We start from the raw sequence: 19,049 nt of genomic DNA on the forward strand, positions 1-19,049 counted from the left end.
TATATATATATGTTAATCAATAACAACATGGTCTGCATACAGTGTGAATCAGAACGTATCCGAAAAAAAAATTGAATCGATGTATACTGGTTTCAACAAATTTTAATGCGCCAAAGGGCAGTACTTCATGGCGGTTGGTGCGACTAATGTGTGCCATTGTTTGAGATCACACTAACTTGTCCGTGGACATTTATGAAAAATTACAAAAGCTTTAAAAAAAATTAATTTTCAGAATGGAATTTGAGAAAACAAACTTATACGTGTTTCTAAAGGTCAAATGTAGCCTCCGTATAAATGGGGCATGTAGGGGAACACAAAATATGGTGATTTAATGCAAATTACCTTTATACTAAGCTGTACCCCTGAGATGTTATACGTAGGCCTTGAAAGTGGGGTTTCAAATTTAAAAAAAAATCAATATTCGAGTTACACTTGAACCTACAAAAATCAAATTTGGTGCATGGTATGAGTGTACCAAGAGCATTAATTGACAGTAAGTAGAGTTCAATTGAAGCATTTGAAAGGGTTGATAAGGGATGATGCACCATTAAAATGCGACGGAATTTTTTAACCCATTAGCACACTTAAAAAATTCTTACTTTATTTTATGGCGAATTTTATTCTAAAACTTTTCTTGCTCTTGTTAGTTTTCAAAAAACTTTGTCATTTTCAACAAAAACACGAATAACTAATAATACGTATTGTAGCCCTTTTATTTCAATATCATCATAGAATCATCAAAAATTCAGAAGTTGCCTATGAATTTAAACGTCAAACTTGAATAATATAATAGAAAAACAAACAACTGAAACAACAGAAATAACATATAATTTGCAATGATAAGTTATAGCATGTCAACTTGTTCGCTAAATGAAAACTCCCCGGCCATCTGCAAAACACTCGGTAAACAATTATTAAAATTAAAAAATGACTTTTTTCCTGATCGTCAAGTTAGACATTTAAATTCATAGCCAACTTTTGATTTTTTCGATAATTTTAAATAAAACAGCTACAATACTGTTATTCGTGTTTTTGTTGAAAACGACAAAGTTTCTTGAAAACTAACAAGAGTAAAAAATGGTTTAGAATTAAATTCCCCATAAAATAAAGTAATAATTTTTTAAGTCTGCCAACATGCCCCTGCTCTGTGTTGGTTCTTATGCGAAACACCCTGTATAAATTTGTGATGTAAATGAGTCCAGTGAAACCTATTACAAATACACAATATGGGTATTTTTTTAAAATTAGAAATATGGAAGACAATAATTTGCATGTGCACCAGCAAATTCTAAGTTCATTGTATCATGTGCCAAAAAAATTATTAGACTAAGATTTCACTTTTTCTATTTCATACCGCAGGTTAACTCTAATGTATGGAAGTTTAAAATAAGGGTAATCGGTTTTAAGAGACAATTAAAATTTAAATTATACAGTAATCTTCCCTCAAATTTAAATTTCGTAATAGAGACAACCTTAAACTATTTAAAAATTAACTTCAACAAGTTAAATACTATCATAAATATTAATGTAGTATAAAATTAAAAAAATCAACATTTCACTGGTTTTAATAGTAAACAAACCTTTAACTAAAGCACATCAAAAATATATTCCAAAAACATATTGCAATGCACCAATAAGGGATATTTTCGAATTAAGACAGGATAATTTTTGAAACACTGACTTTACTGACGAAGTTTTGTTTAATGTAAAGTAGATATACCTTAGATATCTAAAGAAAACTTATGATAGTATTGTCAAAATCCACTGGATGGTATATTTTCAAACAATTCAAGTCCTGAAATTTTTCTACACCGAACCAGTCTATTATGTAAACATTTTTCAATTATACTTAAAATTGTTGCGAGGTATAACGACTCCGAAAACTCCTTTAACCGCATACACATTTTTTAATATCTCTCTTTCTGTTGCAAACACAATACAAATAAATAGATTAAAATGTTCAATTATTCATGAATTTTTTTCTCAGAAAATATGCTTCTAATCGAAAAATTACTAGATATACTTTTTACTTAAAATTTCATGTAGGATTAGACAATATTGTTTATTTTTCGATATATTAAAATTTTAAATATTCGGTCCGCCATATTCGATCCACTATATTCGATCCGCCATTTAATGGGGAGAGTCACCGGTTTAATTTGTGTTTTTAAAGATTTTAATAATATTACGGATAAATATGCTGAAGATATTATTATATTTTTTAGGAATTACCATTTCATTATTGTTATTGTTTTGTTTCTTTATAAACTGCTCTGCAGATTTAATTTCTTCTAAGGTAACACCTTGAGTGGATCTTCTCGTTTCACGAACTCGTTTGGCATGGGCTTTCCTTTGAGTTTCACTTTCTTCATCTCTCACTGGTGGAACAAATGATCTAAAAACAAAATTATCATTTAATTTCTGGAAATGTTTATTTATGGTTATATTCCAATTAGTCTATTCAAATTAATATTAAATTAATGCAAAAAATATTGTAGATTTATGAAATAACTTTATTATTAACAATGGCGGGTAGAGAAAATTAAAGTGGTCATAGTTTGATAACGAAGCATAGAACCCATACCATTTTACGCTTGCAGATTAATGAAAAAGAAATTTCAAACAAAATTTATGACAAAATTGAAATATGGCTGAATATCTATAAAGGAGACCTTCTGGAAATAGGCTTTTCAGTGAAATTTCCTGAAAACTTTAATATGTTGGCTCTTTTTTATTACTGATCAAAAGTCTTCATGGCTACGAAGCTTCAAATGCTCATCTAGAGGCAACCACAACACACATTCCTCTGGTACATATAAATATGTATATTACCTTATACAGAGTGCATTTAAATGAAGGAACACTAATGCTACTAAATAATATTGAAGTTCCTTTATTTGTAAGTGTCGAGGTGTTCAAGTTTTTGAAGATCAAAAATATGTAAACAATGTAAAAGATGTCTGATGTAGATTAATGAAACATGAGCTTGTAACTTAACTAAATGAAGGTAAAAATTCATTAAATCTACAAATTCAGGAATTTCATCACCACTGACTGATTTGAAAATTGATTGACAATTGCATTTCTAAAGATAAATATATCAGCTATTTTTTTCGCAAAATGAGCAATTTTTTGGGTAATTATTATTTGTTTCACAAAAATGTGGGAAAATTTTTTGTTGTAAATAGTTTTAAAATATACCTACATAATGCAATCATTAAGATAGTAAAGGGCAAATTTCTGTCATTGAATTTTCTGGACATTTAATGATTAAATTGCATTTATAATAAAAAATTACCATACATTGGCTCTGTTAAAGCTTTTAGATTTTTAATTTATTTAAAGAATAATAGGTAACTCAAAAATGATTCGTTTTTTGAATAATAATTTTTATTTTTAATAAGGGTATCTCCGCCACGGATTAATATAATTATACACAAATTGAGTGAATTTCTACCTCTATTTAGTTAAATCTTCAGGTCAAGTTTAATTAATCAAACAGCGTTTTTCAAAAACTTAAATGCCCTATAACTTGTAAAATAAATGCAGCAACTTTGGATTAATGTATATTCTGCCCAAGGATCATATGTTGACCTGAAGATTATCTTGCAGCATTTGTGCTCCTTTTAAATACATTATGCATTATTCGATAGATGCATATGCATTAGATGTTTTCTGCCAATATGTGCAATATTTTGTTTGTTCCAAGACTTATTATATAAGTTTAACATTTTTGTAAAACAGTAATTAGGGTTGTGCTGTTATAATAATTAACATGAAAAATAATATGTCTCCTACAAATATACGAATGAAATATTTCACAAAAAAAAAGTTACAGGGTGTCAGTTTCTTTTTTTATTTCTTGTTTTCTCCTTAACTTAGAACCCAGCAGTTAATTGATTTAAGCAAAATTTGATGTTGCTTAGTTTCTCTCCATGAAGTATGCAGTGATTATCATCTGAAAGAATGAGACCTGGCAATATCGTGTTTCTAATTTTAGTTGTGTGAATTGTTAATAAACAAATTTGTTGTTGTTTGTGTGTGAATAGATGTTGCATGGTACACATTTTAGTTTCATATTATATTTCATATAGATAGCAAAAACTCTTCTTTTGCGTTTAATAAAATAATTAATTTTGTAAATGGAAATTGCTTGGTACTGCAGCCTGGTCCAACCTACTTCAGAATTAATTAAAAAAGAATTTACATGAATACACTCTGAAGTTCATCATTAGTACATCACAGAGTTCACGATCGATTAACCCCTTGTATCGGTTTGTTGAAATAAACTTGATTCGTTTTTCTATGATCCTACTTATCCACTATGATAAACTATAACTAACTTATATGGGTGCTTCATTCCAATAAAAAAGTTCTTAATATCATAGGTCCGCAATCGCACCTTTTTCGAGATATAGAGTAGGTATCAAAAAGAAGTTTTTGTTCCAATTTGTATATTAAAATTCTTTCAATATGAGATCTGCTAATATCTATGTTTTCTGGCCTTCTCCTGAGTGACACCTTTGGATTATCTTGTACAGGGTCCATAACTACAACAGTAGCAGCATCGTTATAATTCTATTCTTTTTCTTATCTTTTTAAAAATTTGTATTGCATATCGATATGAAACATTACCGATTCCATAACATTTCACAAGATAAATTCGTTGCTCCAGGATTAGCATTATTAATAAAAACTATTTGGTGGGCAGTTAATAAAGATAAATATGTCGACTTCGACATTTATAAGGAAATATGCATGGGAATTATATGGCATGTAAGATAGTTAAAAATTGCGGCATCTTTTTATTTGCAAAATGTGATTATTGTTTTTTTCCTTACTAAGGCCTGTATTTAAGCATTTCTTTAATTTAAAAATATTTTAATACCCTGTATGTTTTATTACATATTAGATTACTGCCTATGGCTTCCCAAGAGAAGCAAAACTTTTTATCAAGAATAACATTTTCTCCGAAAATCAACAATTTTGCGGTCCCTATCCAAGGACACAAAGCTGACTTAACTCCTTTCTTCAAAATTAGGCTAAAATTGTGTGTATTAACTATTATCATACTTGTCCAAAAGACATCAAGATATATTTCCATGGAAACCTGAATTATAATAAACTCAATAAAAACAATATACAGTGTGTTCTACTTTGAGTAGCACCGCCATCATATTGAGGAATACATGGCAGCATTTTTACTTTTTTTTGAGCATTAAATACCGATTTGGTTTTATCAATCATGTTATCAGATATATTAAAATAAGGGTGACGTTTGCTCATAAATTTTGACGTTTGTAGGCCATCAGAATCTAGGGGACATTGCGATCAATGCCCACAAAATCTGAAAAATTGTGCATTTGTCATTATTATTTATTACATTTATTTGTTTTTATGTACAGAGAATATTTTCCACTAAACTATTTCCATCAAAATAGAACACCTGGTACAGGGTGATTCACTATATTTTGACCCCCCCTTTAACTTTTTTGTTTTAAGAGTTATAAAAAAATGTGATTTTTTATGAATTTTTCGAAAATGATAGTAAAAAAACAAATGAAGTCCAAACAAAATGGCCGCGAATGTTTTTAAAGTTAAATGGAACACCCTGTATATTTTTACATATTTGGATAGAACGTTCCCTGTCGAGCATAGCCATATAGGGTTTGTTGGGTCCATCTGTAACAATAATCAAGATACTTTAAAAAAACGAAAAGAAGGTTTTTTTATTAAGAAAATAATACATCTTGTAATTGTTAGACCTTTTTCAGGCATTTCTGCCTTTTTTCCAATTAGGTAAGGATTTACAGACTTAGTTATAATATATTTTGATATATCGCACATTGATACAGTCCAAAATACGTATAGGTAATGTAACAAAATATCACTAATTAGGCCGTGAGAGGTTTAATTACTCATGGACATTATATGGTAGGTCGTGACAGTGACAGGTAGTAATGTCTTGACAACATTGTTATTGATTGATAGTATGTATCATTATTTAATTAAAATAAATTACACAGAAGTAGAAAATTATTTAGAATTAAAATAGAGTATGGAGAAGAATTTTGCTCTATTTTAATTCCTATAATATTTCAATTTTCTACTTCTGTGTAACCCATTTTAATTAAATAATAATACAAACAGTCAAACAATAACAATGTTATCATAACATTAGGTACCTGTCACTGTCACGGCCTACCATATAACATTGTCCATGAGTAATTAGGCATCTCACGACCTAATTAGTGAGATTTAGTTAAAATACCTATACGCATTTTGGACCATATCAATGTCTGATCTGTCAAAATATATTATAATTAAATCTGTAAATCCTTACGTAATTTGAAAAAGGCAGAAATACCTGAAAAAGGTTTAACAATTACAAGATGTCTTATTTTCTTAATAAAAAAACCTTTTCGTTTTTTAATAGTATCTCGCTTATTGTTAACGATGAACCCAACAAATCCTACATGACTATGCTCGACAGGGAACGTTCTATCCAAATATGTAAAAATATACAGTGTGTTCCATTTAACTTAAAGCAGGGCCATTTTGTTTGGACTTCATTTGTTTTTCTACTATCATTTTCAAAAAATTCATAAAAACTCGTGCAACTTTTATATTTCACATTTTTATATAACTCTCAAAACAAAAAAGTTAAAGGGGGGTCAAAATATAGTGAATCACCCTGTACATCTAAGAACTAAATATGTTCACAAAAGTTATAAATAATAAATAAAAAATCCAAAGCTAGGTAATGTTAGAAAATATCAGGCAGTTATTTGGCTTATTAGACTTTATGCACAAACAAATGTAAAAACAAACAAATGAATATACTTAATACAAAAAATTTGTAGAGCAGCAATAATGTAAATATACACTTAAAACACTGAAATATTATGTTTTCAAATAAAGTTTAAATACCAATTAAACAAAAATTTAGAAAAACGTATAAAATAATTGTAATAAGAATAAGAATAATTAGAAAATATATGAAGCAAGAAAAAGAAACTGGTGCAGATGCTCATTATAAGAAAATTTTGCATATAAAATCATGATAAGACAGTACTTTTTTAATATTTCAGTTAAAACAGTACTGTATTAAAATATCACTCGAAGATACATTATAAATATTTTTTTATTTTTAGTGAAAAAAATATGATTAAGCGCATACACACACAAACTTTTCAAAAATAAAGAGAAAACCATAACATACTTAAAAAAGTTTTTAAACATATTAAGTTTGGTTCCTCCAGAAGTTGTAGTTGTTGGTGAACTTGTAGTAGATGCACTTGTGCTAGTGCTAGTATCACTGCTGACTACTGGTATTATTAAATTTCTAATAAAAAAAATGGTTATTAATAATTTTATAGAAATTTTATATTTAAATGCAAACTTTTAATTTGTATTAATAAAAATAATGATCTTCATCTTCAAGATAATCAAAGGATTGATGCCAAATTATTTCAGTCCATTCACCAGGTTTAATCATGAACTTCATGAGTACGTTACTAGAGGTGCAAATAACTTTCATATAGACAGATCCAATACCAGAAAGGTATGAACTCATTATTCGTGTGAAGACTAATTGAATATAACCACAGACAATATAGCGTATCCTCTACAGACTGCTACTTAAATGCTGGAAATTGGGAACCCGAAATGGAAGCAGGGTCTCCTTAGCCAACTTCCAGCTATAAAATTTAGCGTGGTAACTCTTCTACTTGGTAATAGGCGGCAGTTCCAACGGTGGCTTTGTTGCCAAATAATAACTGCTAAATAAATTTAATGCTTTCAATTATATAATTAAAGATATATGGAATTTATCTTGTGTTTGGAAATTACATTTGCCTTAAATGTTAAATAAAATAAATCAAGTTAGAATTAAAACTATGAATTTACCTAATTAATTATTATATCACCTTGGAATGGAAAAATTCAAAAACTCGAAATTAATGTTTTTAGATTTGTGCGTCGACTTCCAATATGGTACGATATTAACACCTATGTTTAAAAAATTGCATTATACAGGTTGTGTATCCTTAGATGGGTACTGCCTCTTATTGTTGATTTCTTTAGATAGGTAAAATAATTATTGACACAAGTGTTGCATATCATGGATGTCATTGGTAGTGCTCATATATGTGACACAAGGTGTTCAAAAAATTAACACAATGTAAGATTGCTGGAACCTCAAGTAGTTGAATATGAAATTTATTTAAAAAAAAAACAGCAAATCATCAATCAATACAGAGATAAGATAATGCGTTCGCTACTGCTGTTGCAATTTTTGACTAACTTTTTTGTTTTTCAAAATACTGACTTCGGACCGTTTCCATTCAACGCAGAACGGACAATCAGAACCAGAGTAGTGGGGAGATTTTTTTAATTATTTTTTCAATTCAACGCACCGTTTCCGAATTATAAGACCTTTTTTACTGTATCACCTCACACACCTCTTCTTTCCGAAATTTATTTTCCACATACGGACTTCGGACCTTTTCCATTCAACGCAGAACTGTCATACAGAACCAGGGGTGTGGGGAGATTTTTTCAATTATTTTTTCGATTTAACGCACCGTTTCCGAGTTATACGGCCTTTTTACTATAACACGACATACCTCTTGTTTCCAGAATTTATTTTCGACATACGGACTTCGGACCTTTTGCATTCAACGCAGAAGGAACATACAGAACCCGGGAGGGAGGGGTTGACATTTTTCAATTATTTTTTCGATTCAACGCACCGTTTCCGAGTTATAAACACTTTTTTATCCTATGACGTCACACACCGTTGGTCCCGATTTTTTTTTTGACATGCGGGTTTTGACGTTTTTCACTCGTTCACCATGGGAGATTTATTTGTTCACCATGGGAGATTTTTTGATACTTAAGAGTCTAAGCAAATACTGTTTTTTTTTCTTTCATATATTGTGACACCCCGCTCTGCGTCACCCACCGAGTGCTCTACTCAGAACCAAGGGGAAATTTGTTTATATTTCCAGCCATTTCCGAGTTACGAGCAAAAACCATTTTTTTTTCTTATACTGTGTGACATCATAGATCGATAACGAAGGCTTAACAAGGCCACGCGCTCTACCCCACGTTCCCTCCCTAGGTGTCCTGAAATTGCTGGGGAGACTCCTGAAGACAGCAGAGAGAGAGAGAGAGATAAGCTCTCTATGAGGACAGAGTCACTCTATCTCTATCGCACACTATAACTCTATCTCTCTCGCACACAATCAGACAAAAACGACAGAAACGAACCTTCTTTTAAAAATACATGGGATTTATCATTATTAGAATAACCCATTTTAATTTAAAAAATTAAAAAAATTACAATGGGTTATTCTGATGACGAAAAATAAAACATAATTAACTGTATTATTCAAATAACAATAATGTGCAAAAGTTCTTCAGGAATATTGGCAAATTTATTTTGGAGGAAGAATCCCGTCAACGAACACTAAAAAATATTATTAGAAACCTTAGGTGGCCAGAAAACAGCCCCGATCTCATTGTCAGTCCTTTAGACATTTTTTTTTTACCTGAAAATTTGCAAGTATTAAAAAAAAATACAGGACGAAATGCTTGATAATTTTGAATTTGTTTTTGAAGCAATTAATAGTAAATTGAAACATATTTTCAACTGTATCATCACAATCACTTGCATGTTGATTTGTAAAAATTGTAGGTATATTAATGTTATTTCGTTTTTAGTTATTCTCCTTATGTTGTTGTAAAGGTTAGTTATAAAAAGCGTTGTTTGTTATTTTCATAAGGATGAATTTTATTTTTTTTTAATGATTTTTTTTATTTTAAACATATATATTTTATGCCAGTAAATTTTGATGTCGAATGAAATAAAGGAAAAGTCGTACATTTGTATTTAAAGTTTCTTTCTACCTTTAATTATTAAACCTATAAGTGGATGTCAAAATACAAAAAAAAACTGTACCTACATCCGCGACGTACTAATAACCCACCATATTAAATAAATTTATCGTCATCATCAAATATTAAAAAAATTATATTACAAGCTGTTTAAAATATTCTTACAAATTTTGTTTATTTGGAAATATATTTTCTGCAGTATTTCAATACCAAAAAATGAAAATAGTAGGTAGTTAATTAACGAAATTGTGATAAAATAACTTAATTGTAACACCACTGCAGAATATTATATGATACATACATAGATATTCGTTGATTCTTTAAAAACATTTTTATCAATACCTACATCATACATTGAAGTAAATACAGTAACGCAAAAAACAGATGTTGATAAAAAAGTGTACAAAAGAAATCCGTAAGTACGCCTGGCAACATTACCAAAGTTTTGTTTATATGTTGCTAGGATACGCTTAGAGATGCGGGCCGCTGTATTTGATTCTTCCTAAAATTCTGCTGGTGGTGTACTCTACCGGCAATTCGGAAATTTAAAACTGCTGGCCTATTCCAGGAGCGGTCTGTGGCGATAGCTATTTTGTCTGTGATATAACTAACTCTTTACCAAATGAAGTTAAAGTAGGTATGTGATAAGCTTATAATATTTAAAAAAAAACTTTTAAAATACTTGTGACAGTTGTGAATTTTGTGGTATTTGATGATAAATGTAAGTCTGAATGAACATATTGTGATATGACTATAGTTTATTGTATTTTTATCAATTTTTTTGTTATGTCTTTAAGAATGTTTGTGAATATTAGGATTTCCTATTTAAATAAACTACTACTACTACAACAAACTGAAGCATTGAAAAAATATAATTGAGGAACAAAAACAAACAAAAGTATGGATACAACATAGTTAAAAATAACAATTATAGTCCAGGCGAATTAGGTTTTTTGTAAAAAATCATGTCTAAATTGAATTTTATGGGCTTAAAATTAAGTAAAAAAAATACATAAAACAAAAGCATAAACAAAACGTTTCGAAAATCTTTTGTAATTCAAAAAATTGGTATAATAATTAACAATTTTAACGAAATTTAACAACAGATAGGATTTTAACTTTTTTTTATCAATTTGGCGAGTAAAATATACAGAAACTGTTCAAAATTACGTCTGTTGGCTTGAATGCACGCATTACATCTTCTAATCATNGACCGTTTCCATTCAACGCAGAACGGACAATCAGAACCAGAGTAGTGGGGAGATTTTTTTAATTATTTTTTCAATTCAACGCACCGTTTCCGAATTATAAGACCTTTTTTACTGTATCACCTCACACACCTCTTCTTTCCGAAATTTATTTTCCACATATGGACTTCGGACCTTTTCCATTCAACGCAGAACTGTCATACAGAACCACGGGTGTGGGGAGATTTTTTCAATTATTTTTTCGATTTAACGCGCCGTTTCCGAGTTATACGGCCTTTTTAATATAACACGACATACTTCTTGTTTCCAGAATTTATTTTCGACATACGGACTTCGGACCTTTTGCATTCAACGCAGAAGGAACATACAGAACCCGAGAGGGAGGGGTTGACATTTTTCAATTATTTTTTCGATTCAACGCACCGTTTCCGAGTTATAAACACTTTTTTATCCTATGAGGTCGCACACCGTTGGTCCCGATTTTTTTTTGGTATGCGGGTTTTGACGTTTTTCACTCGTTCACCATGAGAGATTTATTTGTTCACCATGGGAGATTTTTTGATACTTAGATAAGAGTCTAAGCAAATACTGTTTTTTTTTTCTTTCATATATTGTGACACCCCGCTCTGCGTCACCCACCGAGTGCTCTACTCAGAACCAACGGGAAATTTGTTTATATTTCCAGCCATTTCCGAGTTACGAGCAAAAACCATTTTTTTTTTCTTATACTGTGTGACATCATAGATCGATAACGAAGGCTTAACAAGGCCACGCGCTCTACCCCACGTTCCCTCCCTAGGTGTCCTGAAATTGCTGGGGACACTCCTGAAGACAGCAGAGAGAGAAAGAGATAAGCTCTCTATGAGGACAGATCACTCTATCTCTATCGCACCTATAACTCTATCTTTCTCGCACACAATCAGACAAAAACGACAGAAACGAACCTTCTTTTAAAAATACATGGGATTTATCATTATTAGAATAACCCATTTTACTTTAAAAAATTTTAAAAATTACAATGGGTTACTCTGATGACGAAAAATAAAACATAATTAACTGTATTATTCAAATAACAATAATGTGCAAAGTTCTTCAGAAATATTTACAAATTTATTTTGGAGGAAGAATCCCGTCAACGAAAAATAAAAAATATTATTAGAAACCTTAGGTGGCCAGAAAACAGCCCCGATCTCATTGTCAGTCCTTTAGACACATTTTTTTTACCTGAAAATTTGCAAGTATTGAAAAAAAAATAAAGGACGAAATGCTTGATAATTTTGAATTTGTTTTTGAAGCAATTAATAGTAAATTGAAACATATTTTCAACTGTATCATCACAATCATTTGCATGTTGATTTGTAAAAATTGTAGGTATATTAATGTTATTTCGTTTTTAGTTATTCTCCTTATGTTGTTGTAAAGGTTAGTTATAAAAAGCGTTGTTTGTTATTTTCATAAGCATGAATTTTAATTTTTTTTTAATAATTTTTTTTATTTTAAACATATATATTTTATGCCAGTAAATTTTGATGTCAAATGAAATAAAGGAAAAGTCGTACATTTGTATTTAAAGCTTCTTTCTATCTTTAATTATTAAACCTATAAGTAGATGTCAAAATACAAAAAACAAATCTGTACCTACATCCGCGACGTACTAATAACCCACCTTGTATATTAAATAAATTTATCGTCATCATCAAATATTAAAAAAATTATATTACAAGCTGTTTAAAATATTATTACGAATTTTGTTTATTTGGAAATATATTTTCTGCAGTATTTCAATACCAAAAAATGAAAATAGTAGGTAGCTAATTAACGAAATTATGATTAAATAACTTAATTGTAACACCACTGCAGAATATCATATGATACATACATAGATATTCGTTGATTCTTTAAAAACATTTTTATCAATACCTACATCATACATTGAAGTAAATACAGTAACGCAAAAAAACAGATATTGATAAAAAAAGTGTACAAAATAAATCCGTAAGAACGCCTGGCAACATTACCAAAGTCTTGTTTATATGTTGCCAGGATANCCATAAATTAAAAACATATCCATCAACTCCGATTTGCTATACACGTAAGCCATTTTTGACACTTGAAAAACTAATGTAAACACTACTATCGCAAAAACGTTAATACTAAAATCGGATGTCAGTATTCGGAATCGCCTGAGCGCACAACGCGAATGACTCTAGAGACTACAGAAGCCCAGCGATGTAGGTGTTGAAAATACTTCAACATTTTTTTTCTCGGAAACTATAAGGATTTTACAAAAAATGTTTTGATGATATTGACTCCATTTTTCATGATACATCTATTCCCAATTTTTTTTGGATAAGTTGTAAATCACCCTGTATTTTATTATTGGTTTTCGTATTTCTACTCTATTACAAAGGTTTTAAGTTGACTCAAATAAGTTGAAAAATCCAACCAAATGAAATCAAACAGTGTTCTTTCAGACCAAAATTTTGGGTATGCAAAAAAAATATCTAACCTCACGGACATTTTTGACAGAGCAACACCTAAAAATGGCTACTATAAAACGATTTTACTACTTCTACAATTTACTGAGGAGTTTTCTTTCAGATAGCATACCTAGATTTTCAGTAATAATAATTTTTTTTATTTTAACCTTTATAATAGAGTAAAATGCGAGAGCTAAAAATAAACTGGTTATATGAAAAACAATTCACGTTAATCAAGTCTTTGTTGATATCTATATTTCGTGTTGGTATTTCCAAAGTAATGCGAAGAAACAAATTGTCCTTGCTCGCCTGACTAATTTTGTGCGGACGCCCGTGGATCTTAAAGGCATTTTAAATTTGCCTGTAGTACCTAGTTATATCCATATAAAGTGTGTATCGAAAAATGTCACTCTTTATAAAAAGTTCTGTCCGTCGAAAAAATTAGACTGCATACTACATGAATAAAAATATATATAATTTTCAATTAAAAAGCTGTGTTATTTGGAACACCCTTTATATTCTGTTCAAAAATCAAGGCAATGTTATGAGCAGCGTCAGCAACAAACTAAAGATGACAATCTATCTATTCTTAAAATATTCTAGATTCCTTATAAATCGTTTTAGGACTAAATATTACCCCTGATTTTTTCATGCATTTTGTCGAGAGTTATCATTTATCAAACATTAAAATATGTAGCTACGTCTATGTTACACCCTGTATTCATCCATTAAGAAAAATCTTAGGTTGGAGATCAATGAAGAATAACAAATTTACTCCAACCGTAACCACGAACTTCTCTGACATCAGCAAAAACTATTAAACATGTTAATTGATAATGGGTATGGTTCTGAAATACTGCGCCATCCTGCGGATGAATTAAAATTGGTCAAACTTGAGTGCTCGCAATACCGGTTAATTTTTTTATAAAGTTACAAAAAAAAAAGATTTTACGTTGATGAGAATATTGTTTATTCTTTCAATATAATTTTTTGTAACTTTGTACGGTATAATTTAAATAATGTGTCAAAGCTTTAAGTACCTGCACCTACCGTGTGATATTTTTAATCTGAAACTTTGTAATATCTCGAAAAATAAGCACACCACGAAGAAATGTTCAGAACCAAAATGTAATCATTCCATGAAGGAAATATATTAGTTCTAAAATTAGTCCCTCTCCCCTTCCTTGTAGGTGCTTATTTTTCGAGATATTTGAAAGTTTCAGGTTAAAAAATAACCCGTTATAAAGAGAAACGAAATTAATGTACTGGGAAATAGTTATGGAAGTAAGTGCAGGCGGTAATTTGTTCAACAATTATAACCGGAACTCTGCTAGATACGTCTAGATAATTTTTTGATCATGATTCCAATCAGGCCCGGTCTAGCCAGATTGGGAAGTCGGCAAAACCCGACTTATTTTGGAAGATAGGCCCCCAAACGACTAACGAGGTGCCAAAAGTATAAGAAAATTTTGTTTAAATTCTTGAGATATAGAAACGTAGAAATGAAAATTGAATGAAATTTAATACAGCTTTCTTTAAGCCAAAAAGATCAGTGTTCCGTGTGTAGTGCCTATAAGAATACAAATCCCGAGAAGAGAACAGAAAAAATGGAAGATGATTGTAATAATCATAATTTAAACAAAATCGCGGTTCGAAATTTGAAAGACATGATAAAGAATTGTCGAAAAATGATAAACAGCATGCTTTGATTTGCAAAAGGTGTTAGTAACGCCCAAGTCAGAAGTCAGCGATTTTTATTATAAAAGTAAAATCGCAACATGCAACTTTACAATTTATGATTTAGGCAGCAATCAAGGCTATTGCTATGTATGAGCAAATATCGACGAGAGGACCGGATGAAATTGGAAGTTGTTTATGGATCTTTTTAAAAAGTGTTAAAGAAAATGGCATACGAAAGGTTATTCTTTATTCCGACAATTGCGGTGGTCAAAACCGTAATCGTTTTGTTTTACGATGTTTGCTTAAGCATTAATGACTTTGGATTTGGAAATAACACACCATTTTCTTGAAATTGGCCACACGCAGAATGAAAATGACAGCATGCATGCTGTGATTGAAGTTGCAAAAAAACGTCACTATGCTATATCAAATACTCTTAATGGTAATAATCATTGAGAGTATTTGGCTATATACACTCCTGATCAGTGGAGTAGTGTAATAAAAATTGCCAAAGTTACTGCCCCACAGTACAAAGTAAAAGAGATATCTGAAGAAGATTTTGTAACTTTTGAACCAATGGTAAAGAAACAAAACTGGAAAAAAGATATTACTGGAGAGGCTGTAAAAATCAGCAAAATCAGAGAAGTCCACTGCGATCCAAAGTCTCCCAAAAAAGTTTTTTTGTGTATAATTTTGGAGAAAATCATAAAGTACTAGACTTACAAACAAAAAACACACGTAAACGCGAATAATATCAATTTCCAAGATTGTATCAAGGTTTGCTGCCAATTGACAGTAAAAAATTAAGCGGTCTTTTGGGTCTGTGTAAGGCTAATTTGATACCACCGATGTATCATGGATTTTACAACTCCCTTCGGCCTACTAGTAAGACCGACCACCAGGAAGAAAGTGATATTGACCAAGATGACTGACTGAATCGTAATAAATTTTGCTTTTATGTCATTATTGATTATTAACATTTTTTTTTTATCTAAAAATAGAAAATGTTTAATTTTTCTGTAGGTACCTTATTAGTGTAGCAAGTTGTTTCTCAATATTCTCTCAAATTTTGACGATGAAAACTGTAGTAACTCATTCAAAATTCATTTTTTAGATAATTCTTCAAAAATTAATTAAGACCTAAACAGTAATTACTTTGTTAAAAAAGAACTATCCGAATGCAATTATCTCGCAATCAGTATAACTAACCTTGGGATTCGACAGTTTTTCCTTGGGAGAGTCGATATGCACCCTAATAACAGACAAAACCAAATAGGCCCCGCATTCTATTTTTCCCGACGGCCCCTGAAAGAGCCAGACCGGGCCTGATTCCAATTGTATAAATTTTGTATAAGTACGAATAACACTTGGGCTATACCCAGTTACCATATTTAGATCCAAAATATTTAAATCGCCATGAAATTTACTTCAGTATTTTTCATTTTATTTGCTATGTTACTTGTAAGTGTAACATGCATATAATTTGCAAATTTGCAAAGTTATATAAGCACCTGTACTGCTTAGAGTCGTTTCATTTTTTTTTAAATTGCTTATTAAAAAAATTTGGTATTCTGTCGTTTCAATCGATTCTATACTCCCATGGAAGATTTTTTAATTTTAATTAGTCTTACAGTCAGTCAGTTTTAATCCATCACATTGATTTTTTAGGTAGAAGTACTTTCCCAGTCCAGTGGTACCCAACAGATAGACGGACAATTAAATAAACACTTCGAGTTTACACTGAACATAAACGGTCAACCAATAACCGGTCAGTTTGATGGTCAGTTAGGAGGTACGCTTCAACTACCAGGGAATCTTGGATAATTTTTGTAAAGTTGTAGGCAATGTATTAAATAAAATAATACAAATAAAGTTTGTGACAAATGTTTATAGTGCTTCTATTGTACTTTTTCTACTGCTAAAATGAGTAATAAAACAAATATTTTAAAAAGAAATAGATATCGGTTTGTTTTCAAAACTTATAGCAATAGGATGTATATAAATAAGTAGGTACAAAATTAAGATGATTCCTAATTGAAAATTAAGGGGGATCTTTTAAGTAAAGAATCTCTCTATCCTTCCCTGCAGATTTAAGGCCCCTCAAACAACAAGAAAAAAATTAGACTTTAATATTGTCTGTGCATATGGAAAAAATCACAAAATTGAAATTATATAAGTATACTTTTATACAGGGTCGGAAAGTTCCCACGGTTCATCGGCCGTTACGTGAGAGCGATAAAGTAAGTCATAGAAATCCGTGCGATAGAGAAAGATGGCTATAATGAAGGCGTCTAATAGTCACCGCCTATTTTGCCCTTCCACGAATAAGAAGTGGATCTTCTTTGTGGAAGGGCGAAATGGGCGGTGACTATTAGACGCCTTCATTATAGCCATCTTTCTCTATCGTACGGATTTCTATGACTTACTTTATAGCTCTCACGTAACGGTCCATGAACCATGGCGACTTTCCGACCCTGTATATACAGTACGATCACAAGCTTTCATGCTATGAATACTGCACACATCAGTTAGAATATTACGAATATACAGAGTGATTCACAAATGGTGACAAAAAATAAAACCTCGTATTCTTTGGTGAATTTTAAGGGGTCTTTCCTATAAAGTGTTTATCTAGGACGAAATAATTTAAAAATGGGCACATTATTTACGTAAACATTGTCCAAAATCTGAGGACTTTTCCTAAAATTTACTTGCTCCAGTGGCGGAGATACAGGGTATTTTTCTAAATAAAATAGTACGCCACTGCTTTAAGGTAACAACCAGGGTATTTTCGAATTCGTCTTTCAATTTTCTACAAATTACTACACTATTTTATGTTTTTCAAAAAAAGCCTGATTTTCGAGTAAAACTTAAAAGCGAACTAAGAACACACTTCGATATTCGAATATAATGCTTTTTAAAATTACAAGCAACTATTTTCGAACAAATTATATTTTCGTTACTAAAAATATGTCGGGCCTGTGTTCGTAGAAATGGAGGTATTTTTGAGCATTTACTCAAATAAGTGTAATTGAGAGTTAAAGGGATGAAAGGTTAAGTAGTAATAGTATTTAAGGAAAAAGACAAAAACTAAATTCCTCACTTGCAGAGGCATAAATACGCAGGGAAAGACGGAGATCTCTTTGTCAAATAAAAAAAAACTTATCAAGGAATGACCTTAATTTTTTCGCATTAATTTATTTACACCCTGTATTTTACATCTCCGTGAAAGGTGAGTCGTCTTTACATGTATTTGTATTCTAATTTTAGAATTTTGCAATTTAACAGGTGATGAACATTATGTAAAATTAATAAAAACCATTGGATTGGAAAAATATTAATTAAAAAATATCCTATGGACACATAAAAAATTAACAATGTTTTATTACATCCAAAAATTTGTATAAATAGATGAACCTACCAAAGGTAAATCATAAATCAGTATCTACACATCATCATGAAATACTTCATAATTTTCTCCTTATTGGTCATCTACATGGTAAGATAAAATTTACATTTATCTATTTGATAATTGAATAACAATTTGTATTTGAATTCGTCGTAATAATAAATAGAAATGTCTAAAGAATGTCAATAACCTTATCGGAATATTTCTCAGAACCAAATTGAGATGTTGATTTTCTTCAAAAGGTCATATTTTCGCAAACATCTCCAATGATATCTGCTTTCAACCCCCTGCATCTTGAAAAATAATAGATTCAGACTTATACCATTGGTTAATTAAGTTTCAAACAAAAATCTCCTGAAATTATAACAGAAA

The 19,049-nt window shown here is 30.5% G+C and overlaps 1 protein-coding gene across 1 annotated transcript in view; it reads right to left on the reverse strand.

Moving 5' to 3' along the window:
• LOC108915290 (protein phosphatase 1 regulatory subunit 12A-like) overlaps positions 1-7,345 on the reverse strand; it is a gene marked incomplete at its 5' end in the record, with an annotated part of 26,108 nt that extends 18,763 nt beyond the window's left edge. Inside the window, 2 exons of the mRNA XM_023456322.1 lie at positions 2,233-2,395; positions 7,223-7,345. Coding sequence (XP_023312090.1) covers positions 2,233-2,395; positions 7,223-7,345 — 286 coding nt within the window. The remainder of the gene's footprint in view (positions 1-2,232; positions 2,396-7,222) is intronic.
• Positions 7,346-19,049: the final 11,704 nt, after the last annotated feature.

This window comes from Anoplophora glabripennis, unplaced genomic scaffold (assembly GCF_000390285.2).
Source record: "Anoplophora glabripennis isolate ALB-LARVAE unplaced genomic scaffold, Agla_2.0 scaffold1386, whole genome shotgun sequence".
Lineage (NCBI taxonomy): Eukaryota > Metazoa > Arthropoda > Insecta > Coleoptera > Cerambycidae > Anoplophora > Anoplophora glabripennis.